The 26,462-nt window shown below is 41.3% G+C and overlaps 1 protein-coding gene across 7 annotated transcripts in view; it reads right to left on the reverse strand.

Annotated features, from left to right (window-relative positions):
- The window catches only part of rbm20 (RNA binding motif protein 20), a 183,592-nt gene that overhangs the window by 18,411 nt on the left and 138,719 nt on the right, over positions 1–26,462 (reverse strand). For all 7 annotated transcript variants that reach the window (XM_069900081.1, XM_069900078.1, XM_069900080.1 and 4 more), the window contains 7 exons: positions 26,340–26,425; positions 24,159–24,232; positions 18,385–18,531; positions 15,563–15,694; positions 10,425–10,504; positions 7,642–8,311; positions 2,934–3,032 (listed from right to left, as the gene is read on the reverse strand). In XM_069900081.1, coding sequence (XP_069756182.1) covers positions 2,934–3,032; positions 7,642–8,311; positions 10,425–10,504; positions 15,563–15,694; positions 18,385–18,531; positions 24,159–24,232; positions 26,340–26,425 — 1,288 coding nt within the window. The remainder of the gene's footprint in view (positions 1–2,933; positions 3,033–7,641; positions 8,312–10,424; positions 10,505–15,562; positions 15,695–18,384; positions 18,532–24,158; positions 24,233–26,339; positions 26,426–26,462) is intronic.

Here is a 26,462-nt window from a genome sequence, read left to right on the forward strand (position 1 = left end):
TGGAAAAAGGTTATCTGAAAATCTACTTAGCCATTTATGTCAAAACCAGGCGTCATAGGGCCCTTCCTCCTCTCCTCCCCCCCCCCACAAAAAAGGCCCTTCCTCCTCTCCTTCCCCACCAAAAAACGGGCCCTTCCTCCTCTCCTCCCCCCCAACGAAAAAGGCCCTTCCTCCTCTCCTTTCCCCCCAAAAAAACGGGCCCTTCCTCCTCTCCTCCCCCCCCAAAAAAACGGGCCCTTCCTCCTCTCCTCCCCCACAAAAAAACAAGAGAATGGATCAGATCAGGAGGTGGGCCCTTCACCTCATTATGTCTACTGTAGGTCTGGTAAATGTTATCCAATTTGTCCCAAACCTTTAAATTTCTCTTTTCATGAATCCACTTTCATGATATAAGAAAACAAAATAAATTACACCTTAAAAGTTATTACAAAAGGATGTCTTAATTGGCCTAATTAAGTATCAGTTATCATAGTTACTCAAGTATTTGTGATATTGTTGTTCAATGGAATCGTGATTGGAGTATAGGATGGGCAGTATAATGTTCTGGAATATAGAAGTTGGGAATACAGAAGAGGGAGAGTCACACTGCTGAATAAGAACAACACAACAGCAGAATTCAATTTAAATTTTGACACACAGCACGGTAACAGGCATTTCGGCCCACGAGTCCGTGCTGCCCAATTTACCCTCAATTAACCTTCACCACCGGTACGTTTTGAACAGCAGGAGAAAACTGGAGCCCCCGGGGAAAAACCCACACAGACAAGGGGGAGAATGTACAAACTCCTTACAGACAGCGCAGGATTCAAACCCCAGTTGCTGGCACTGTAAAGACGCTGCACTGACCACACCGCCCCAGAAACAGAAAGGATATCCTCAACGGATCGTCTAATGGTTATGAATGGATAAAATTTAGGAATAAGAGAGGTGACGGGATTATACTATGAACCTCCCAATTGTCAGCAGGAATTAAAGGAACAGATATGTTAATAAATCACATAATCAGGTAAACAAAAATGCATCTACTGATAATTAAACAGAGTAAGGATACTTTTTGGAGGGGTAGAAACGGTAGTATGCTACAATGCAACTCTACTCATAGATGTTTTGTACTTAACAAGGGTAGTTTATACAACACTACACACCGTGAAGAAATAAATGCAACCATTCATGAGGGTATATGAAAGATTTAATAGTGGCATTGCCCTACAGCAGTAATCCATCAAAGCAGAAAAAAAGTAACTGCTCCATTTTACATTCCCTTTCCTTTCATGTTTTATTCCACATCAGTTTCGACAATCTCCATCAGTAGTGGAGCACCACAGGGGTGCGTTCATACCCCCCTGCCCTACTCACTTTACACCTACAACCGTGTGGCTTGGTCTGACCATAACACCATTTACAAATTTGCCGGCGATACCATGGTAATGGGTTGTATAAAGGAAGGGGATGAGTCAGTATACAGAATGGAGATTGAAAACATAGCTGAATGGGGCAACAACTTTGCACTTAATGTCACCAAAACTAAGGAGCTGATTGTTGACTTCAGGAAAGCCAGAGATAATACAATCCAGTGATCATTGGGGATCAGATGTGGAGAGGGCGAGCAAATTTAAATTCTTGGAAAATCTTTCCTGGATCCAACACACCAATGGTATTGTGAAGAAAGCACATCAGCACCTCTACTTCCTCAGGAGTTTGTGGAAGTTTGGTGTGACACCAGAAACTCTGGCAAATTTCTAGCGGTTTGGTGGAAAGTGTGCTGACTAGCTGCATCATGGTCTGGTATGGGGACAGTGTAAAGCCCTCCGAAAGGGAGTGGACACAGCCCAGGACGTCACAGGTAAAACCCTCTCCACTGTTGAGTACATCTACAGGGAAAGCTGCCATCTGAGGACAGCCGCAATCATCAAGGACCCACACCACCCTGCACACGCTCTGTTCTCACTGCTGCCATCAGGAAAGAAATATAGATGCCGCAAGACTCGCACCACCAGGTTGAGGAACAACTGCTACCCCTCCACCATCAGACTCCTCAACAACAAACTCAATCAGGGACTCATTTCAGGACTCTTAATTTATTGATTTTGTTCTCTCAGTATCGCAGTTTGTTTACATTTATTATCTGTTTACAGTTCTTTGTGTACATGTTTGCACTGTGTACAGTTTATTTTTTGCACTACTAATTAGTGGTAATTCTGTCATGCCCTCAGGATAAAGGAATCTCAGGGTTGTATGTGATGCCAAAAAATCTGACAAAAAATCTGAGCTAGCAGGTAAAGAAACCAGCTGTTGCCCACATCTGTTTAAGCTGCTCTTGGTCTACAACACCTGACTCATCTACTTGGGGGTTTCTAATTTTCAGAGTGAAGAGATTAACCAGGATGTTGCTTGTCTTATGAGGCGAGGTTAGCAGAGCTGGGACTTTTCACTTTGGAGCATAGAAGGCTGAGAGGAGACTTGATAGAGGTCTACAAGATTATGTGAGGCATTGCTAGGGCAAGATAAGCAAACACCAGAGGACAGATGTACAAAGTTAAGGGAGGGAAGTTTAAGGGAGACATCAGCAGTTTTTTTTTAAAAACAGAGTTGTGGGTGCCTGAAATGCCTTGCCAGGGTTGATGGTGGAAGATGAAACATTGGGGTATTTAAGAGACTCTTAGAAAGACACATAAATGAAAGAAAAATCAAAGGTTATGGGAGGGCTAAGGACTTTTTATTTTAAGGAAGGGGTATATGGGTTGGCACAACATTGAGGGTCGAAGGGCCTGTACTGTGCTGTATTGTCCTATGTTCTATGGACATGCCTGGACACTTTTTGCCATTTCTTCCCAACTGGGGAATCAAAAGTTTATGCCCAGCAACATTATGCCATAGCATGCCCCAACTTTGAACATTAAACAATTTTGTAACAAGTCATCAGAAGATTGTACCTGTTCTTTTGTGCATCTTTTTGGCTCAGTTTCTGATAACCTTTCACTCCGGGGAGATGAACATATTTTTGTAAAACACTGACCATCTTCTTCACCCACCTGCAATCATAGCAAAAATGATGTTTCAATATTGTCTGTTCTGAACAGGAATAAACTGTAATGTAGAAATATCTGGCGCTCAGAGCAAAACCACTCCCGTTAGTCAAAAAGTTGTGGCTTCAAATTTCACTCCAGAGCCTTGTGCAGAATAATCCAGACCGATGCCCCATGGTAGAGTGCTGGAAGAGATGCTGTTCCTTTGGAGAGATGTTTAATCAAGGTCTTGGCCTCTTGGTGAGTGTAAACCATCCTGTGGCACTATCTTGAAGAGGACAGGAGTTCGCGCTAATATTTATCCACCAAACGCCACTAATACAAAAGAGAATTGGTCAATATTCTTACTGGCTGTTGAATTTCTGACATTACCCTGGAGTTCATTCATTAAAGGTAACTCCATAAACATGTTTGGGACATCTCACACTTTATTCTGATGATGCAGAACAATGGACGAGGAAATGTAAATTAAAAGCATGCCACTGAAGCAGGTCCCAAGGGGCGTTAGTGGGGAACTGAAAGACAAGCTTTGTTCTTCAACTAATTACACCTTACTTGATACGAATGCCTGAAAGAGCAACTGTTTCCATCTTCCCTGTTGCCACTCACCCACCCAATGATTAGAAAAATGGAAAAGCTTTAGATGATCATGTGTTTTGGAAAACATCAAAGAAAACACTGTGCGCAGAATTGATGAATACTGTAATTGCAAAATATGGAATGAATTCTGCCAATCTTATTTTTAGAACTTCTAGGTATAAGAGGTTAGGAGTAATGTTCAAGCATTTTGAAGGTATAATATTCATGCCATGTTTAAACTTTACTGACTCACCAGAGAAGCAGAAACAGAGGGAGCAGTGAAATACAAATATAAATTAGGTTCAGATACTTTTTTGCTACATCTGATGCTTCAACTTTCTACCAGTGATTTTTTTTAATCACATACCCTTTTGAGCAAAGAATATAAACTTTGGGGTGGAGAAAGCCCTCAAAGGCTCAACCAGCCATTCTGAGTCCGTGGAGGTCATTATAAATAAAGCTATATTCTTTTTTTATTTAAATGCCCTAGCAGGACACTTGCTGTAATTGGGTCTTTGCAATGATGAAGGTGCCCATTTTTCGTTTAATGTTCTGGTGCCACTGCTGGGAGAGGCATATCTTGTCCCCTCCCTAATTGTGCTTGAACTGAGTGACTTGCTAGGTAACGTCAATTAAAACGTCAAGCACAACACTGGAGTCACATATAGTCTAGAGTAGGTGGTAGTCCTCTGCCTGCCCAAATGCTTTGAATGGACTCTTGCCAAAACGAATAGGCTAGAAGTAGAAAGCCTAACACACTGACACCTTTTGACTGAGTACGAGTGTCCATAGATTCACCTCCATAGCCATCGGCAGCCCTAGCTCCAGATCAAAATCTTTGACACGGTGAGGAAGCCTTCACCGCCCTCGGCACCCTCACACATCTCTATTTAAATACCTGGTACCCCTTCTCCTGCAGTCCGCAGTCTGGTGAGAGTCTCTTGACTGCAGTTGCCAATAGTTCATCACCTGCAATTTATCTGGAGAGAGGATGAGGTGCTGACGAGCCTCGTTGGAATTGATTCAGAGGCTAAAGTGTGTCGGAGGTCAGAGTGTAGGTGGGATAAAGAATTAAAGTGTCAGGCTAGAAGCTCAGTAGCAAACAATTCAAAGACTCTGGTAAGAAAGCTCTATTTTGTCAAAACTTTACAGCTGCAGTATGTTCATAATGTGTGGACACTGGATTCTCCCAGCTCCTGTGCTTTCTGGTCGGGAAACCCAGAATGTTTCCCTGAAGTCCACCTCACAAATCTCATTTTCTCTACCCGATTTTACTTTAGAAGTTCCTGAAGCTAAATTAATATAAACGCAAGGCATTCTTGGAGTAGAAACACATCCACAATTCAAGGAGGCAAAAATAGAGCTCATGGCTTAAAATGCTCTTGGCCAAAAGAATGATGCTCAGTGAAAAGAGTGCAGGAGATCCTGCAAATCACTGATAACAACATCATCTGTGGGTTCCTCATTACTGTCAAGACCTCTCACAGAACAAATTGCCAAAATTCCACTTTGCTAAGAGTTAAAAATAGAGGAGGCTTTCTGAAGGACAAAAGATAGTCGGTACCTGCTCAAAGGAGCTCTTTTAGATTTCTTGTCAGAGTACATACATGACATCACATACCACAGATTCTTTTTATGCGGGCGAGACCGAATTACCACTTATTGGCAGTGCAAAACAAATACTGTACACAATGTATACATGTAAACAATTAAAGGACTATAAACACTTTAAAGGACTTCTCGATTAAGGCCTTCCACAGCATGGACCCAGATTCATCTTGACATTTAAAGGTTATCCAACAGTTCAACTTCAACAAGGATTCCGGAGCAAAGGGAATCCCTGCTTAAGTACAAGATTGTGGTTGAGAAATACTTCTGGCACAAATTCACAATCTTATTTTCCTCATCTAGGAAGATGAGAGCATGCCAGAGGAGCTCAGAGATATCATAACATTGACAATTTTCAATCCGATTATGCCAATGACAGAAGGGTTTCTCTTGCAGTTCAGTGCAGGGGAAATCTTTGCCTTCCTCTCACTGGCCAGAGAGGCCTTTCTAGAGTTGCAATGCAGAGTTCTTCCATCAAACCATACAATGTACATGGCATTCAGTGCAGAGGAGAGTATTAATCAATGCACTTGGCCCTTCATTGATTTCAAAATCAAATAGGCATTGTGGAGGATCCATTGCAAATTTGCCTTTGGTTAATATATCACTATCTCCTGTCTGCTACACAATAATATGCAACACATGATCCCCATCAGTGGATTCATCATAAACCCTATCCCAGAGCTGTATGTTGTCATGAAAGACTGTCTCATTATTCCGTCAGTTCTCACTGCAATGCTTCTCCCTGCATCCAACAAACTCCCTGTTAGAATAGAACAATCTACAGATGCAAGGACCTTCCTCAATCCCACCAACTTCATTCACTGAGCCACAGCATGCAGACGATGCATATTTGTGCACATTGGAGACTGAATTCCAAACTATTGTCAATGCCATAAAAAAAGGGTCAGACAGCCAAGAGTCACACAGCATATTAATGTCCAAGGACTTTCATTTATCTTCACCTGGAGTAGAATAGCATCCCTGACAGTCCAGATCCATGACAAGACAAACATTGATTTATCTCTCATGATGGATGATGAAATCTACACACAAGGGAATTATTGTTTAAAAGCCAAAGCCTCAAATCTACTACCAACATAGAAGGCTGGAGATGGAATTGGCTGGAGGAATTCTGAAGGCCGAGCAATGTCTGTGGGGGTAAAGAAATTGTTAATATTTCAGATCCAAACCCTTTATCAAGACTGATCTGGCCTTGATAAAGGGTGCGACCTGAAATGTTGATAATTCCTTCTCCTCATAGATGCTGCGCACAATTGCTATGGATCTGGAGTCATGTGCAGACAAGACTGACTAAAAGCGGCATATTTCCTTCCCAAAAGAACATTGTAACAATCCACTGCTGAAACTAACCTTTAATTCCAGATTTTTTGACTGATGCTATTTAAATGCTCATTCTTCCCCATCACAGGAAGGATGTGGAGGGTTTGGAAAGGGTACAGAAGTTTTTTTTAAATTTAGACATACAGCCCGATAATGTCCTTTCGGCCCACAGTCATTTGCACCCAATTGATCTACAATCCCAGTATGGTTTAAAGGGTGGGAGAAAACCAGAACACATGGAGGAAATCCATGCAGACACAGGGAGAATGTACAAACTCCTTATGGACAAGCCCTGGTTGCCAGCACTGTAACAGGCTTGTGCCACCTTTACCAGGATATTCAAGAGGGTATGAGTTAGAGGGAGAGATTGGACAAACTTGGGTTGTTTTCTCTGGAGGGTAGAAGGCTGAGGGGTGATCTGATTAGACTGTATAAAACATGAGAGACTTAATAGAATGGACAGTCAGAACCTTTTTCACAGGGAAAAAAAGTGTCACACACTAGATGACACGTTTAAGATGAGGCAGAGGGAATTTAGAACCAGAGAACACTACAGCACAAAAACAGGCCCTTTAGCTGTGTTAGACTGTGCCAAAGTATTTTTCTGCCCAGTTCCACTGACCTGCACCCGGACCATATCTCTACATACACCTCCCAAGGCCAATTTGTCAAAAACTCTCTTTATGACCCTATCTCTCTGCGACTCCACTTTCAGAGAATGATGTATCTGTACTCCCAGATCCCTTTGATCTACTGCACACCTCAGTGCCCTACCATTTACAGTGTACATCCTGCCTTGCTTTGTCCTTCCAAAGTGCAACAGCTCACATTTGTCTGCATACAATGGAAGATGTGAGGGGCAAATATTTTGCACAGTGAGTGCAACGGGTTGCCAGGAGTAATGGTGGAAGCAGACATATAGGGTTGAAGGGCCTGCACTGTTCTACGTTCTTTATTGTGTTGGAATTCAAACCCAGATCTTCAGAACATTTGTTCTCTCTATGTATTATTGATCTTGTAACATAACCAGCACCCCTGTGCAACCCCATGTTCCTTGTGGCATTGCCTAATTGACCAATCTCACCTCACTACCGGAGGTTTCGCCTTGTTCACTCCTTTCCACCCAGTCTTGGGCTGCATGGAAGTCATCTGTCTGAGCAGCAGATGTCAGACCATCAAGTTCACCTTTGTGCTCAGTTTGATCTTGGCTGCTTGAACTTATTCTCTTGCCTGACCACTGGTGAGCATCTCTACCTTTCTCTTTAGTCCGTGGTGAATGGTGACATCTCACTGATTTAAGCTTATGATCTTTCTTATAATCCTCGTCATTTCGCATCTTGTACTTAGAGTGAGGGTTTTGAAGACTGGATTTTGCATATTTATCTTTGTATCCTTGGTATCCATCTCCACTGTCCTCCAATAACAGCGGACTGGATTGCCCACTTGACTGTAAGTATTGTTTTCTGTCATGACCCCTCTTTTCAGATTCATTTCCACAACAATTCTTAGGCACTGATTCGCTTTTCTCCTCCTCTCTTCTTCTGTGAAAACGATAGTCCCGTGACCCTCTTCTTTCCATCCCATCATTCCGTTCACCCCGGGTGATTGGCATGGGACTTCGGTTGCCCTTCCGGGGGCTCAAGGAGGAACGATGGGAAGAGCAGCAGGAGGCCATGCTTGGGCTGTGGTTTTCCATTCTAGGACTGAGCGGCTGCACAAGGGGACTGCGAGATCGGGGTCTTTCTGATGGAAATCTACAAGAAAGAAGAGCGCAGTTGGAAGGGACAACATTCACAAAGTTGGGAAATTGCTGAAAGTCGGACTGGTGAGAAAGTATGGAAAATGACAAACCGTAACAGAATGAAATAGCAAAAACAAATTGAGTAAATCGGTGGATGAGGTTGGTGGCTGCAAAGTAGTAAAGGAAGAGAGCTAAAGGCTCTGCATCTGAATGTATGTAGCATTAAAAACAAAACTGATGAGCTGACAGCTGACAAAACAATAAGTGGCTCTGTTAATTAAGGATGGTTTTAGTGTACTTGAATATTTAGAATGTAGAATCAGTTCTGCACAGAATCAGCCCCTTTGACCCATAATGTCTATGCTGACCTTATGATGGCAATTTAAACTCGCATCTGCCAGCACATGGTCTATATTCCACCCCCACCTCTTTCCCTGCCTGTTCATGTACTTCTCGAAGAACCTCTCATTAAAAATTGCTATTATATCTGCTTCAACCGCTTACCCAGGCAGCTACTACTCACTGTTTAAAAAGAAACTTGCCTCTCAGAATTCTCCTGTAAACTTTCTCCCTATCATGTTCATCCTATGTCCTTTATTTTGACACCCTGGGTGAAAGACTTTGACTGTCTTTCATAATTGTATATCCTTGTACCAGGTCACCCCTCAGATTCTGACACTCCAAGATAAAACAATCCAAGCTTGTCCAAGCCCCTCCTATTAGGGAGGGAGGACTGGAGTTCAGTAAAGATAAAGGAGGTTTGGCAGCAGAGGATAAATAAAGGTAAGAGGATCACTTCACAGGACACCTAAGAGTAACAGACAGAGTGAAAAGGAAGAAATTACATGAGCTTGGTTTAGGAATTATCATGTGAACTGGATGGGTGGATGGACTAGATGGCGAAGTTCATTGAAATGAGTAGTTTCCCAGAGCAGCAGATCGTGGAGCAACCAGGCAATGTGGTGTAAATGAGGTGGGATCAATTACTGACCTTAGAGAGCAGTGATTATAATATAATTAGACATTATGCTCAGTTTGAAAAAGAAAAGAATGGGTCCAGGACCACTGTATTAAAATTTAACAGGGGCAGGTATGAAGACATGAAAGCAGAACTGGTTAAAGTTACATGCAAATTAAATAGGGGATCAGTCAATCAAGAAGCAGAGATAGATTTGTAAGGGGTTCCTTCAAATACACAGAATACAGTAAAACTGGCACCTATAGGGATTGGTAGATGTCACATAAGTGAATTTGCCAGTTGCTTGAGATTTCTTGTTGTGTGACTACTTGGGGGTGCCAATTTTAAACTTCTGTATTTTGTACCCATTTATTTTCTGTGATATTTTCCGAAGCTTTAATTCAGATAACAGGGATTTTACTGAACATGCATTGTAATGAGAAAAAAAAATTGAAGTGGTGGGCCAACCCATCCATAGTTATATATAAACGTTAAAGCTAATGTAAATTGTAATGAATAAAAACATATATGTGTGAAGGTTGGTGGCAGGAAGATTAAACAGAAAATATATATTTTTTTAAATCACTAAAATCACCAAATAAAAAGTTTTATTAATCCTTTGGATTCTGTGTCCCAGTTTTTGTGAACTGACTTTATACTCAACCACCAGCTGGTTCATATTGGTGTTCATACTGGTGTAAAGGTTATACTCAATAACCAGCTGGTTCATACTGGTATAAAGGTTTACCCATGGACTCAGACCCGAGTACGGTATATATTATGAAAGGTTAAAAAATGCCCAAAATATAATGTTGTGGGGAAGTATGAGCAGAGTGGATCAACTGAGAGATCTTGGGATTGTGTCCAAAAGACACTCAGAGCTGCTGAACAGGTTGATAGTGTTGTAAAGAAGGCATATGGAATGTTTGTCTTTGTTAACCATGGGTTTGAGTTCAAGAGTTGAGAGGTAATGTTACAGCTATATATCAGCTTGGTCGACCCCACTTGCAATATCATGTTAAGTTCTGGTCACCTCATTACGAGAAAGATGTGGCTGCTTAGAGCAGAGGTGCAAAGCTATTTAAAGAAAAAGTAAATCAACAGTCAAATTGATCATGTTTATAATGCTGTTACTCTCTTCATAATATATATCTCTCTATTATGTTACCTGTCCAAATGTTTCTGCATCTCCCTTTCCTTTTGAGAATTAATATCACTGACGATTGAATCGACATTCTTTCCTGGTTTCTGATGAGAAGTCAAAGAACACAAATTCAATTGTACTGCCTTTAACTGAATCATTCTCCAATTCCCTCTGAGATACCAAACTTATAAAATGGACAATAAGGCTCCAGGTTCATACGCAAACACATTCTTTAATGCAGAAGTCACATTCACTGCAAGGGAAGGTTACAGAAATATTATTTTCCCTGGAAGTGTGAAATCCTAATCAATAACCTTTTAAAATGTGTCACACAGATGATGACGCAGAAAAGTATAATTGGTTTATTTTGCGACCATTCACCAATTACCACTGATTTCATAAAGGTAAAAGAGGAAAATCTGCAGATGCTGGGGACTAGTGCTGAAGAAACTTGGCAGGTCATTCAACATTCATAGAAAGTAAAAGGCAATCGGCATTTTAAGCCCATCTTCAGGAGTGTCAAAAATCAGGTGAATAAAAAGGAGGGGGTGGGAGGGTGTAGGGGAAGGGGCAAGAACATAGACGAACAGGTCATAGGTGTATACAGGTGGGAGGGTAGAAGAGAAGGACAAAGGGGGAGTGTGCGGAGGGCTAAGGAAGGTAGCCCTCTGATCAGAGAAGGGAAGTGGTTGGGGAACTGGAAGAAGGGAGACAGGAGGAGAAGGAAAAGAGAGAGACTAGGGGAGGGGGTGAATTGGGAAAGTCGGTATTGGTGGTGTAATATAATCTATGTTATTATCAGATCCATCTGGGCAGTAGGGAGCTCGTTTTACTTATGACTTGTTTATTATTTGCCTTTGCTAAAACTCACCTATCACAAATGCACTGACCGACAGGTTGAGAAATAATGATTGGTGAAATAGTTTTGGGGTGCTGAACGGCCAACTGTTATTTGGTCCTGAGGTACTCTGATGTGACATTACACCAGCCAGAGTTCTGCCAAAACACCAATTCATGAACTTTAACAAAAAAAAAAATCCAGCTCCGCAGAGAAATACACAGAGATGCTTGAGGAACTCAGCCGGTCTAGAAAGGCCCATTGGAGGTAAAGATAGATTACCGGTGTTTCAGGCCTGAGCCCTCCTCAAGGTATGAGCAAAAAAAAAAGACAGGTGTCTGTGTCAAAAGGCTGGAGAAAAGGGAAGAATGGGATGAGGAGACAGACCAACAGAAGAAAAAGGTATTAATTGGATATGATAAGAGAACAGGAGAGAGGAAAGGTGAGAATTGATTGGGGGAGGAGGATTGATTTTAGGCCTTTTTTTTTAATAGTTTAAAAAAATGTGAATGTAAAGACTAATATTCTCCACCTATACATTACTTAACTTACCTGGATGAAAGCTCCGAAGGCAGATTCAAGAGAATCTACCTAGGGAGATAAAATCAGAGATGGAGCAAGTCCACTCCACCACCTCCACAAAGGCAATGCCACTGAAGTGGCTGCAAAGGGGCGGGCTGATGACATCTCGATGATGTCGTCAGCCTGTGACCCAGAGTGGGATTTTAAAATCGAGCAGGAGGTCTGCTCGAGTCCCAAAACTCCTTGAGCAGATCTCCACCAGCGATCTTACCTGCTCTTCTGTCGCCATTTTGGATATAGGCTGCTTTCCCTTCTTGGTGCATGGTGCGACGGGACTGCACCACTCACCCTGCCTACCGCAGTTCCAGAAGACAGCTCCAGACACTGCTCAGCAAGAAAGCAATGCTGGATCCGTCTCGTAGGCCTCCTCCATAAAAAAGTTCAACTTTTTTTTTCTTTTTGTTGAGATGCCTTCAAGGCGACGTTACACTATAAAAATGCCCTTTGACCCTGTGAAAGGTGGTAAAAAAGGGGGGGGGAAAGAGAAAGAGAGTCCAAAGAAGTTGATGCCAATGTCATCTGGTTGGAGGGTCCCTGGTTGGAAGATAAGATGTTGTTCCTCCAATTTGGGGGCGGTCTGAGTCTAGCGATGCATGAGACCCATTGACAAACATGTCTACAAGGAAATAGGTCAGGGAATTGAAATCCTCCAGCATTTATGTGTTTTTATTACAATCACAGCATCTGCAGACTTGCATGTTTCACTACTATGGTTCAGTGCCTCTTCCTGAATTACATTTTGCTCAAACAGTTGTCAGTGCCTGTATTAACAAAGAAATCATATTGAGTGCCAAGACAACCAATGAAAAGTCAACAGGATGCCTTTATTTACCCTGTACTGGCGGACTGTACTGGTGAATGTACTGGCGGACAGTACTTTAACTGGGTGAATAACATTGGAAAATATTAATACTACTGCCATGGTTTCTGACTTGAGAATTTAAGTTATTAAGAGGACAACAGATTAAGCCCTCTGCTTGCCAGATTTCTCCACAAACTTGATCAACCATTAATGCAAGATTTGATCTAGCCATGGACTCCCATAGCTACTAGTTATCAAGTTGTTTATTTTCATGATTTAAGTGCTGGAAGTGTAACACAAATGAAAAAGCACTTCTGTCCTCTGTGGAAGGCTGGGAGTTCAAACTTGAATTAACATGATCCACCTTTTAGGAGACGGAGGATGATGAACACCTTCTATCATCAAATTCTAGGACACTCAAAAATTCCAAGGCACTGATCCATGCACATTTCATCCTTTTTAACTCCCCACATCATTAGCCTGGCTATGTTATTTTTGGGAGGGTGGAGTTTTACAGGAAACTAGTGAGGTTCCCAATATGCCACAGGCTTTTCTACTTTTGAACAAGGGGAGATTGGTCCTGGAGAACAGAAGGTGGTGAGCTGTTGTGGAGTGCAAACATTAAATCATTTGAAAGTGACAAAGGATCAGAAGATATAGAACCATTGTGGGTTGATTTAAGAAATGGCAAGGTTAAAAAAAGACTCTATTGCCACATAAACAGTAGCTAGGATGTGGGCAACAGAGAAAATAGAAAAGGTGTGTCAGAAGGGCACACAGGGGATTGGGAAAACCAGGTTGGAACTGGATCTCAAAAAAAGAGAATGTGTAGAAAGCCTAGGAGATGGCTTTTTAAGAGTAGCTTGTTGATGAGTCCACTAGGCTGTACTGAATTGGGTGTTGAGTATTGCACCAGAGGTGAATAAAGGGCTTAGAGTGAAGGAACAATTAGGGGGCAGTGATCACAATATGATTGAATTCAATTTCAAATTTAACAAGGAGAAATTAAAGTTAGATGCTTTAGTCTTTCAGTGGAATAAAAGGAACAACAGTGGCACGAGACACAAACTGGTCAAAGTAGATTGGAAGGGGACACTAGTAGGGAAGACAGCAGAGCAGCAATGGATAGGATTTCTGCAAGAAAAGAGGAAGGTGGAGGATAAATACCAAAAAAAAGAGGAAATATTCAAATGGGAAAATGTCACAACTGGGGCCAACAAGGGAAGTCAAAGCCAACATAAATGCTAAAGAGAGGGCACACAAGAAAGCAAAAATTAATGGGAAGATAGAAGTTTGGGAAGTTTTCAAATACTTGCTGAAGGTAACTAAAAAAACTCATAAGAGGGAAAAGATCAAGTATGAAAGTAGGCTAGCAAATAATGTCAAAGAGGAAACAAAAAGCACCTTCAAGTATATAAAGAGTAAGAGAGGAGAGAGTAGATATAGGGCCATTTGAAAAATGATGCTGAAGAAATAATAATGGGAGACAAGGAGATGGCAGAGGGCCAAATGAGTATTTTGCATCTGTCTAAGACTTTAGCAGTGTGCTGAATATCCAAGGGTATCAGGAAAGGGAAGTGAGTGCAGTTAAGGGAGAAGGTGCTCAGAAAGCTGAATGTTCTAAGGGTGGAAAAGTCTCTTGGACCAGTTGGATGTTCCCTCAGGTTTTGAACTTAATGGGAAGATAGAAGATTGTGGAGGCATTGGTAATGATCTTTCAGGAATCAATATGTTCTGGTATGGTCCCAGAGGACTGTAAAATCGCAATGTCACCCCATGATTCAAGAAGGGAGGGAAGCAGCAGAAAGGAAATCAGAGACCGGTTAGCCTGATGTTAGTGGTTGGGAAGATGTTGGGATCGATTGTCAAGAATGACGTTACAGGGTACTTGGAGGAATGTGATAAGTAGGCCAAAGCCAGCGTGGTGCCCTTAAGGGAAAATCTTGCTTGGCAAACCTATTGGAATCTTTGAAGAAGTGACAAGCAGGCAGGATAAAGGAGATGCAGTGGATGCTGTGCATTTGGATTTACAGAGGCTTTTGACAAGATGTCGCGCATGAGGCTACTTAACAAGATAAGACTCCATGATATAACAAGATACATACTAGCCTGGGTAGAGCACTGATTGATTGGCAGGAAGCAGAGATCTGAATACGGGGATCATATTCTGGTTGGCTAGTAGTTGCTAGCCAGTTGCTAGTAGTGTTCCACTGGGGTCGGAGTTGGGCCACTTCTTTTTAAGTTGTAAGTTAATGATTTGGATTATGAAATGAATGGCTTTGTGGCCATGTTTTCAGATGATACAAAAGTAGGTGGAGGAGCAGGTAGTGTTGTGGAAACAGGGGGGCCACAGAAGGACTTGGATAGATTAGGAGAATGAGCAAAGAAGTCAGAATGTCAGAAAGTGTGCAGTCATGCACAGAGGTAGAGGAAAAAAAAATGGGCAGGTTATTTTTTTTAAATAGGTAGAAGGTCATTGGGTGTATTTAAGGCATCAAGGCCAGGGCATCCAATGTTATGGGGAGAAGGTTGAGAGGGAAAATGGATCAGCTTATGATGAAATGGTGGGGCAGAACTCAGTGGGCTGAATAACTAATTTCTGCTGCTATGCCTTATGGTCTTACCCCTTTTTAACAATTTATCATTTACACTTTTGCATTCCGTCATTCAAAAAGCTTCTCCGCAAACTCCAAATTTGAGTAAATGTTTTACGACTCCCTGTTTCCATTAGAGCACACGTTACACCGAATCAAGGAGTATGTCAACCAACTCATGCCTTAAGTTTTAAACTGCATGATATATGTTGAGGGATGTTTCCATGCTTGGAAGTCCCCAAGACTCAATAATCTTTCAATTGTCTTTATTGCGCATTAGGCTGGTCAGATTGCATTTGGATTCTCTTTATACTGGACACCTTCACTCACTTCATTGTAACCTCACCTTCAACTTGAGTTCCTTGTACTGTTTAGACATGCGAACAAGTAGCTGTTGTTCATCAATGGCAGGGGGCTTATGCTGATAAAACTGTACCATGGCCTGGGCTGCCTCAGGATATGCCATTTCCAGAAAGGCCTGCAAATAAAAAGGATACAGCAGTCTGGAAGTGGTAAGCCGAACAGAGTCGCATCGCAGACTGATGCTCAATAATTCTCCAATAATCATTTGCCTCCCTTAACCATTAAGAAGGTTTACCGACTCACAGGTCAGGAAAAAGCCAAACAAACAGTGACGGGAGATAAACCAGCTCAGGTCATCCCACACATTCTGAGCAGCAGTGTTTAAAATAAAATGCGTCAGAATTATCTGCTTTAAAAAAATGAAAATGTAATTCTTCAAAGGATTCAAGAAATTATTCTGGGGAAGGGATATGGTTATCAAATCCTGGAATCTATGTGGATCAAAATTTTATTAAAGTAAAATGTTAAAGAGGTGAGAGTGATTATTCAATCAAAATCTCACCTACTCCTATGGCTCTATACAAAGACAGTCATGGTGATCTTTAATGGGATCAATTCACTCCATAGCCACCCTTTTACTCTTAATACACCTGCAGAATCTCTAGGGATTTTCCTTTATTCTGCCCATCAGTTCCATCTCATGTCCATTTTTCGCCACCCCACAACCCCCCCCCCCCACCAACCCCCACCACAATTTTCCTCAAACACTCCCACGTCTCTTATATTAGTTTGGTCAGGACTGTTTAAATCTGACATACTTTGGTTTTCTGACCAGAGCTTCGGTCTCTCTCATCAACCAGTGCTCCGTAAACTCATCAGCCCTGTCCTTCACCCTCATAGGAACATGCTGTGCCTGAACTCCTGCTATCTCTCCATTAAAGGTTTCCCACTTTCTAGCTGTCCCCTTACTTGCAAACATCCTTTCCCCCTGCAAGGAAAAGCAGAGGCGATGACCCTGCAGGATGGTGACCACGGCGGTGGTCCAGTGTGAGGCTCAGTGGCTGAGGGACCCACACAGGCTGCGGGCGACATGCAGACTGGGGACCTGCTGGAGACTGGCTCATGGGGGCCAGATATCGGAGCCAGGAATCAAGAAGGTGCTGAGGGCAAGAAGGGCTTCTGAAGGAGCTCAGGCGCTGAAGGCTTCCTGATTGTGTCGGAGGTTTGGACCTGAAGCTCGGGTTGCTGATGGATCGAACAGGAGTCTGCGTGGCTCCAGAGGCTGGAGGTAAATCCACCAACACTCAGTAACTCTGAAGGGGCTCTCTTTTGGTTCTCTTTGATTTATTGTTAGGGGAGCCAGGCAATACTCATGACAACCTTCATGCTTTATGGCAGTCAAAACCTGCCATATATGATGTATATTTCACTTTACAAATGATCATGTGACAATAAATGAATCCTGAATTCCTGCCGTACCTCCAAAATCAGCCTTGCCCCAATTCTGAACCCAAACTTGTGGCACAGTCCTATCTTACCCTACAAGTAGCTTAATACGAACACAGTTATGATCACTGGTCCCAAAGTGCTTCCACATTGTCACATCAGTTATTTGCCCTATCTTTTCACCAAGAAGGGTCCAGTGTCTCTTTGGAGAGCCGTCAATATGTTGATTTAGGAAGACTTTGTGGGCACACAATAAATTTCACCCCATCCAAATCCTTTGCACCATGGGTGACTCAGTCAACAGGAGGGAAGTTAAAATCAACCAGAAATGCTACCCTATTATTCTTACACCTACCTTCAATCTTGCAACACAATCCCAAATTCAACACATTAACAATGCATTACACAAAGGAGCTTAAACACTTAACAGCTTTCACACTTTATCCTATCACAGTAATTCCATTTGTCCCACTCACTTCTCTATCACTGAGACTTATTTTATTTTTTATCAGTTGTGAAGAAATGTTGTTGAATGACATGTTATCTGTCTATCTTTATGCAGATACTGCCTGACTGGCCGAAACTTTAAGGCACTTTCTGTCATTATACTTCTTGGAATGCTTCAAGGGGATAACATTAAATGTGATGCTATTCACCTTCCAATGGTATGAAAGTAGAAAGTTCATGTAAAAGCTAGAAAGGGAAGAAAGGAATAGAAGATGGTAAACAAGGTACACAGATGCTGGAAAACCAGACCCCCACACAACGTTCTGGAGGAACTCAGCAGGTCAGGCAGCATCCGTGCAAAACAATAGATACTCAATGCTTCGGGCTGGAAACCCCTACATCAGGAAGATCTAGAAGCGGGCAATCGCCTAAAATGAAAAGGGGGGGGGGGGGGGTGGAGTTTGATAGGCAAATGTAGGTGAGAAGTATAGAAAGCAACTGAGGAGACAGGGGAAAGGGGCAGAAGGCTGAGAAAGGCACCCTCTGATAGGAGGAAGGAAGGCAAGAGGTGGAGGTGATAGGCAGGTAGGGAGGATCGGGGAGGGAAAGAGATGAGGAAAGAGGGCAGATAAATAAGGGAAAGCGTTGTTGAGGGGCGTGCGGAAACTAGAAAAAGGTACGGAGAAGGAGGCTACTGGAAATTGGAGGTCAATATTGATGCTGTTAGGTTGGAGATGGAATACAAGGTGCTTTTGAAACTGTTATTGGTGTTAGATGATGCTTGCATGGAGGAACAGACCACTTGCTACGCTACAAACTTTCTAAAGAAACAATTATAAAGTGGCCCTGGTGTGACTTTAGAAGAAATTCTTGAAGCTAAGCCTTAGTACTCTTTTTAAAGAGCCTACGTATGTTTTTAGAGTTTGCAAGGATAAATTTTGAAATTAAAAATGGAGATCATAATGGTTATACCTGGTTTGTGGCTCTCATGAGAATGTAGTTTGTCACTTTCCCAAATGGAAGTCCAAGATTAATGACGTCACTCTCAGTGCAGCTTCCTTCAGGAAGATTACAGATGTGAACCACTCGGCTAGGTCCGGGCTTCCTCTGTGGAAACAGCTGCAGGCAAAGAGTATTAGCTTCAAAGTAATTGAAGGTTGACTTGTCTTTTGTTAGAAAATGCACTCCCAGCCAAAATATGCAACAACCTGAGCATTACGCAACAACATTATTACAGTCCAAATCCAGCACTGACTGTAAGAAGTTTGTACATTCTCCCAGTGTCTGCCTGTGTTTCCTCTGGGTGCTCAGTTTCCATCCACCTTGTAGGTTAATTTGGGTATTTAAGGCAGCAGGAGCTTGTGGGCCAGAAGGGCCTGTTACCGTGCTATGTCTAATTTTAAAAAAAATAATGAATGTGTATATTTCTTCATGGAGTTTGCGTATCTATATCTTTATCCTGTAACCAAGTAAATTATTCCAAAATATTTAGACTTTTTCATTTTATATTATATCTTTAAGTATAGATATGATTATTATATGCTGTGTACATTGTGTGTGTGCGCATTGTGGTCTGGAGAAATACTTTTCATCCAGTTGTATATGTAGTCAGATGATAATAAACTTGAATGATATGTCTGTCTGGTTTTTTTTTGGAGATTTCTACACTTGCTGTTCCATAGCCAAAATGGGCCCTGGCTCCAACACCCTTCAGTCATTTGATCTCTTTGATTTCAAAGCCTGTTTCAATGTAACACCAGGACTCACATGTTGCAGTAACATATTATAAATAAAGGGACAATAACTATAGGCTGGGCATCAGGTCTAAAAAAAGTATCCGAATTTCAGATTTTTTGTCAGAGTACATACATCACATCACATACAACCCTGAGATTCCTTTATCCTGTGGTGTGGCAGAATTACCACTAATTGGTAGTGCAAAAAAATAACCTGTAAACATTGCCAGGAACCCATTCATTTATTTTCATACTCTGTATAAAATCCCTGCATTTCTGCCATATTAGAAGTATTTTACCTAAGATTAAAACAGGAGCTGCTTAACCTGCATGCTAACTAGTAGAGGGATATGGCAATGTTATCATTTCTCTTTAAAGCTCTGGCATGATTATGTTTTAGAAGCTTTAATGCTGTAGGATTAGCTGTAACTTTTTTTTAAAAAGCCACCAGACAAAAGAATCCGTTTGAATAAAATTTAGAGCATGCAATGTTGTTTACCATGAACAATTTACACGCCACACTAATAATGTCTCTGAATGAGAATTTAATACTCAAAACTCATGCTGCAGCCTGATGTGAGAAAAGTAATGAAAGAATAAACCTAAAATTATGACCTAGCTTTACGGAATGAATATTATCAAACAGCAAAAGGTCCAGGCATCAGCCTCTCTGGGTCTCACGTCATTCTTAATTGCATTTAAGTAAAGATAACATTAAAAAGTTGAGTGTGAGAAAAGACCATGTAGAAAATCAAATTTATTCTGTCTGCATCTATTTTATCACAACTTTCTCTTCCAAACCAAATGTTGATCCTGCTCTGAGGAGTAGGATCACTGAAAAAGGATCAAATAAGGCTTTTTTTTTTAAAAAGCTGTGCTGCTCAATTTTCCTGACCAAAAGAATCTCAGTGAAATGTAGCCAGAAAAATCAATAGTTCCATGGACATCCTGTGGGGTCCCCTCTGAACACTTCATCCTTACATAATTCATGATTGACGCTCCTGGACTAATTTCTTATGGAGAAAGAGTTCACTTGGCTGCTACACATTCTCACCTTTGAGCTATAACTATTGACAGTGAAAAGACTTTTATGAGCACCTGAGATTTCAGCATTACTTGCTAAAAAAAAATCTTCACGCACATTCTTATTAATTGTCCATCGACCATGCACCAAGGTATATTGTATATTAAGTTAAAGAACCAGAACATCATGGCGCTCATAAAGCAAAGTTATAGTAAATAGCACCTGAATTTCTTTATGACTGACATAAAAATGATATGGTAATAAAAAGATACATTGTCCCTTTATACAAATGCAATCATAAATAATAGGTTGCACAATGAAGGCCTATATAAATAGAATTTGGATACAGTTCCTCATTATGTTAGCTCTTTTTGTCCTTGAAGGATAAATCATTATACAGTACTTTAAATAAACAAGACCAATATATCATTAATATAAACAAAGCATGATGAAGATGTAAAAAAATGCATTCACAATAGAATAAATTGCTTTGTGGATATTCCATATTATTCACATAAAGATGGAGGGTTATATTTCAGGAAATTCATATCAGAATGGAATTTGATATTGAGAGGTTTCCCTTTGTTCAGGTCAAGGGATAGTTCAATGTAGTTATGTTTTTCATCTATCTATATGTATATATGACCTGTCCTTTGTTACATTAAAAACTTTGTATGTAGTATCTATATGTTAAACTCAATAAAAAATATTTTAAAAAGATACTGAGAGGTTTGGAAACAAGGATGAAAATGCAAAAACAAAGAGTTCCTTCACTGTCAGTCAATGAAGGTCAACAAGTAAAGGGTAATGCAGGGACAGGAGAGGGTGTCATTTCGGACAACTGAAGGTCTAATAAGCTGAAGGTTGTGTACAGTGCAAGGTGGGAAGCAAACCAGACAAGCAATGGACTGTGGAATCACAACACAACAAAGGCATAACTAAAGTTTTAGGCGTAAGAGGACGCAAGATTGGGGGAATTATTTTGAGGTTGCTGATTGTCCAATAATTCATTTCCTCAGAAGCCTATTGAAATTTGGCATGTCCCTGAAGTCTCTTACCAATTTTTACAGATGTGCCATAGCAAGTATCCTTTCTGAATGCTTGGTAATGGATGCTACTCTGCCCAAGACCACAAGAAACTTCAGGGAGCTGTGGAAGCACCTCAGGCCACCACGCAAACAAATGTCTCCTCCATCATTTCTGTCCATACCTCCCACTGTCTCAGAAAAGCTGTCAACATATTAAAGGACGTATCCTACTTTGACACACTGTCTTCTCCCCTCTTCCAACAGGCAGAAGATACATGAGTCAAGACAAGTCAAGTTTATTGCCAATCTGATTGTACAAGTACAATCTGACAAAACAGCATTTCCAGTCCTCAGTGCAAAACATGCAGACACACAACCAGATATAACACACATACAGACAAATAATACATATGCAGGACAAATATTTTATCTATAAAAATAAGTACAGTACAATTCTGATTATTCAAAATTGGATTCTCCAAAATCCTCATTGATCCAAAAAAAAATGTTAACATTTTGGATAAATGAAGTTATCTGAAATAAATCAGAAATCCTCATTTATCCAAATTTATTTTCAGAGCCAAACTAACCTCACAGGTTGAAAAAAAAATTACCCGACATGAAATTAGAATGACAATTGTCCTCATTTCAGGCAACTCCCTCCCCTCTCCCTTTCTGTTTCTTCTTTACTTTCCCCTATTGACTTTTTTCTCCAACTCTCCCTCTCATACTGTGTGCCACTGTCTCCCAGCTGCAAGTGGTCGGAAGAATCCCTTGTCCCGGCATCATCAAGGAGAGTGGCCTCCTGGGCAGGAGCGGGAACATTGGGCTCCCGGGATCATGCTCCTGGATCATTCCAGCATGAGCCTCACAACATGTTGACCTTGCTTGGTGCTAATTGATCATTTTTTTCATTATAAACCGAGATTCTGTAAATTGTGTTCGTTACACAGCTGTATGAATGCTGGAGATAATCTGTTAGACTGCTCACGGAAAACCTCTCACTGCATAAAGTGTAATGTTGCAAATAAACATACTTACAGGGTTTTCAAAATTGATCAAGAATAGCTTGTACCAAGAGCCAGAAAATGAAAGACATTTAACATGGTGTGAACGGTCTTTCAATACACTAGGGAGTTTACAAAGGAATATGTGTGTTGGCTAAGTATAGTATCAAAATTATAGCCAAAAAGAATGGAGATAACTGGAAAATCTGCTTGTCAACCATGTTTGCTGATGTTGTTGTTATATATAATTTATATGTGTCTATCCTCCACTTGTTAGGAAAAGCTAGTGTAATCTTTATTTCCACTGGTCCATAAATCAACATTCCTTTGAGTAAACTGACTTTCCTTGGTGTACAGATGCAAAAATGCTGGAGAAACTCAGCAGGTCAAACAGTGCCTTTATGTAGCAAAGGTAAAGATATAACACCAACGTTTCGGGCTTGAGCCCTTGTTCCACACCTTGATGAAGGGCTCAAGCCCAAAACGTTGGTGATGTATCTTTACCTTTGCTACCTCCCTATCTACCAATCAGTTCTACAGAAGCCTCTCATAAGGTTAAGTTAATTTAGATTAGTTTGATCAAGTTCTAAAAAGTTAACCAAGAAGAGGTTGATGAATCTGTGGAAGTTGTTGCCACAGGCAGTTATGGAGGCCAAATCAATGTGTGTATTTACAACACAGATTGATAGGTTCTTAATTAGATAGGGAATCCAAGGTTAAGGGGAGAAGGCCAGGTAGTGGGGCTGTCTGGGAAATTTGATCAGCTCATGATTGAATGGCATGGCAGACTCGAAGGAGCAGAATTAGGCCTATGCCTTTTGGTCTTCAGAACAAAATGCTGAAATATTGCAGGTTGCTGCATTACTGCAAACATGCTTCGTTCCTCACTTTAACTTTTTAAATTCCACTCAGAGAAGTGTGGAGGAGGGGGTTGGTGGGGAGAAGGAGAGAACAAAAGAGTGGAAGAGATTTTAAGTAACAAAAGACAAAAAAAGATGGTAAAGGAAAGAATAAAATAACCAAAGGATGAGTCAAAAGCAGATGTAAATGGTGACAATAGAATAGTTATCAACGTCTGATACCTGGAAAATGGAGGCTTAGATTATGATCAGAAATTGTTGATCTCAAGCACGAGTCTGAAAACTACCAAGAGCCTCAGTGAAAGGAGAGGTGCTGTTCCACGAGCTTTTAGTGTGGTAACTGACAGCATGCCATTACAGTTCTAAAAATGGTCACAGCTGGACGATTCACTTTTCTCCTCATAAAGCTTCTGTAGCATTTTTCGACATTACTGGTGGTGTTGGGTAATAGTGACAGTGGTCTCTTGACAGATGTGGTAGGAGTCTGAGCCAGGAACTCTGAGATGATGAGTTCAAATCCCCAGTGGCAAGTTAATACAAGGATTTCACTCAAGGAGTTGACACCGCAAAAAAAAATTGTCAACAACATCCTGCAAAAGCTTCAGAGATGGGAAAATGCCGTTTTACTTACACTCAACAAGTCAAGTGATCGTGTCAGAGGTTTGGATCTGGAGCTCGGGCTGACAATGAATTGAATAGGAGTCTGCAGGATGTGGGAGTGCCGGGGGGGGGGGGGGGGGGATCCACGGACACTAAGCGACTCTGAAGGGACTCTCTTTTGCTTCTCTTTTTCTCTTACTGCAAGGGGCACTGGGCAACGCTTAATGGCGACTCTTTTACTGCCTTACAGCAGGCTGAGGCAATTTTGTGTAACATTGCATGTTCCGTACTATTACATGACAATAAAGGAATCTTGAATCACTCAGTTCTGAATAACAATCTCTGTTAAAACTATCATCATTTGTTTAGGGTAAGAGAACAGAGTCCAATCAGCAGTTCTCACCTACCCAAAACGATTTTATGACAAATAAAATGAGCAAGAGGTGCAAAGGTGAATGGTATTATTGATGAGAAAGCAAGAATCCAACTACCTTTGATGCAGAGAATCCTTGACTTGATGAAGGATAAGTCCTCAAGTGAGATTGACTGCCATCCAGTGGGAGGTCTGTATGATAAAAGGCACAAATAAAATGAGATTTATGCATAGGCGTTAAGGTGCACACAAGTTCAAATTCAAGTTCATTGTCACATACACTAAGATGCAGTGATAGAGGTTGTTTTGCAAGCAGACCAGTTGACATCTGTTAGGTCTGCTTTGTTCATGAATGAGTGAGACAAACACCAGACTGAGTCGAAATCAGGGTTCTTTGTTCTTTATTACCGGATTGTAACACTTGCAACTAACCATGTTAGTCGGAGAATGCATTCTGCCGTTATCAGCAAAATGGTGATTTTTTATACCCTTGGATACGTGCTTAGAACATCATCATATCATTACTTGTCCAATGACTAAAACTGTTGCTATCCTTTCCCTGCTAGCTTCCTGCCTCTCAATCCATCAATGTCTCTCTTATCTTGTAAGTACAAGGATGCATTCACATCTTGTTACAGCCCTGTACAGGGTAACTCCTTACACATTCCCATCTCATGATGTTTTACCTTACACATCTCCTATCCAGTCCAAATAGTAAGGCACAATACGGAAGTAGAGATTGACATCGGATGGAATGAAGCATCATTTTACTATTTTGGGGTTCATTCTGGAATCCTATATCGGGAGGAAAGAAACTGTCCTTGAATATGATGATGTGTGATCTCATACTCGTGAATCTTCTTCCTGACAGGAAGAGTGTGGCTCCGCGGAGTGCAGTGAATCTTTTCTTATGTTGGCTGCTTTTTAAATGCAGCAGGAGTTATAGATGGGGTCAATGGGCGTACGAAGGCCTGAGCCACATTCATAACCCTCTGCAGTTTCTTGCGATCTTGGGTTAAGCAGTGCCCGTGCCAGGCCACGAATTTCACTGATAGGATGCTTTCAAAGGTGTACCTCTAGAAGTTGCTGAGGGGTGCTGGTGACATGCTAAATTTCCTTAGGAACTAGTTTCAATATGCTGATGAACAATAAGGTACTTTTTTGTTTACTCTGACCAGAAAGGATGAAGAAAATATTTACAAGGAGCAGCGGGAGCCCCACGCGAACAACAGAATCTCGCGCAGCTACAGCAGTTTAGCGAGAGCATTACCAGAGCGCATCGCCTCCAACGACGTCCCAGTCCTCCAGCTACAAGCCAGGCACCAGCAATGAGGAAAAACGCACGAATAAGAGCCCGCGCTTTTTATGGCACCCGACACCTGAGCCTGAAAAGTGACGTCACTACCACATCCCAGAAGGCTCAGCGTGAAACGCGCAGAGGGATCTATAAAAGCTGTGGTTAAGCGCAATAAAGGTACTGATTCCTGACTCTACTGCCTCCAGTATCATTTATTGGCACTTGCGTAAGGTAGTGCCGTCAGATAGGCCACTACAAAGGCTTGACTTTTAAAAAGATGCTGGATAGGCTGGGGATTTTTTTTCCCTAGCACCTAGGAGACCGAGGGGTGACCTTATAGAGGTATATAAATCAAGAGGGGGATTGAAAGGTGAACGGTGACAGTCTTTTCCCCAGGGCATGGCAGTCCAATACTCAAGAGCACAGGTTTAAGATGAAAGGGGAAAAAGGAACCTGAGGGCAGGTTTTTCACATACTGGATGGTGGGTATGTGGAATGAGCTGTCGGAGGAAGCTGTAGAAATGGGGACAATTATAATGTTTTTAAAAAGTGAGTTTGTCCAGTGTAAGAACAGTATAATATTTTTGTCTTTTAAACTGTTTATTCTTCATGCAGGCGTATTAGTTAGGCTCTGTAAGATGAGGTCTCAAGGAGCCGGAAGATATACTTATTCGACGTCGACCAATCGGCATAGGTACTGGATTCCAGGGATTTTACTGTATTTAACAATTCAGTTCAATCAACTTACAATTTTTTTCCCCCTACAGTTTCCACCCAGTATAAACACTACCATTAAGAGCTTGTCACAAAAGCTACATTTAGTACAAACCAACATTCAAGTTCAAGTTTATTGTCGCATGTACCAAGGTGCAATAAGAATGTTGGTTTCACAAGCATGGTGCAAATGTAACTTGTACAATAAGTCCTATTTAATTTGATACAATGCATATTTTTTAAGCACCTGAGGAGACTAATAAATGCAATAGATTCAGAGGCATTTACCAGAAGGATTCAACCCTGTACTAGCTCCATACGAGTTGAGTCCTCTATTTGTTCGTCTTGCAAAGTTATTTGATCCAATGCCTGAACTAGGAAAAAAATGAGAATGTACAATAAAAAAGTAAG

This window comes from Narcine bancroftii, chromosome 10, assembly GCF_036971445.1.
Source record: "Narcine bancroftii isolate sNarBan1 chromosome 10, sNarBan1.hap1, whole genome shotgun sequence".
NCBI classification, from domain to species: domain Eukaryota; kingdom Metazoa; phylum Chordata; class Chondrichthyes; order Torpediniformes; family Narcinidae; genus Narcine; species Narcine bancroftii.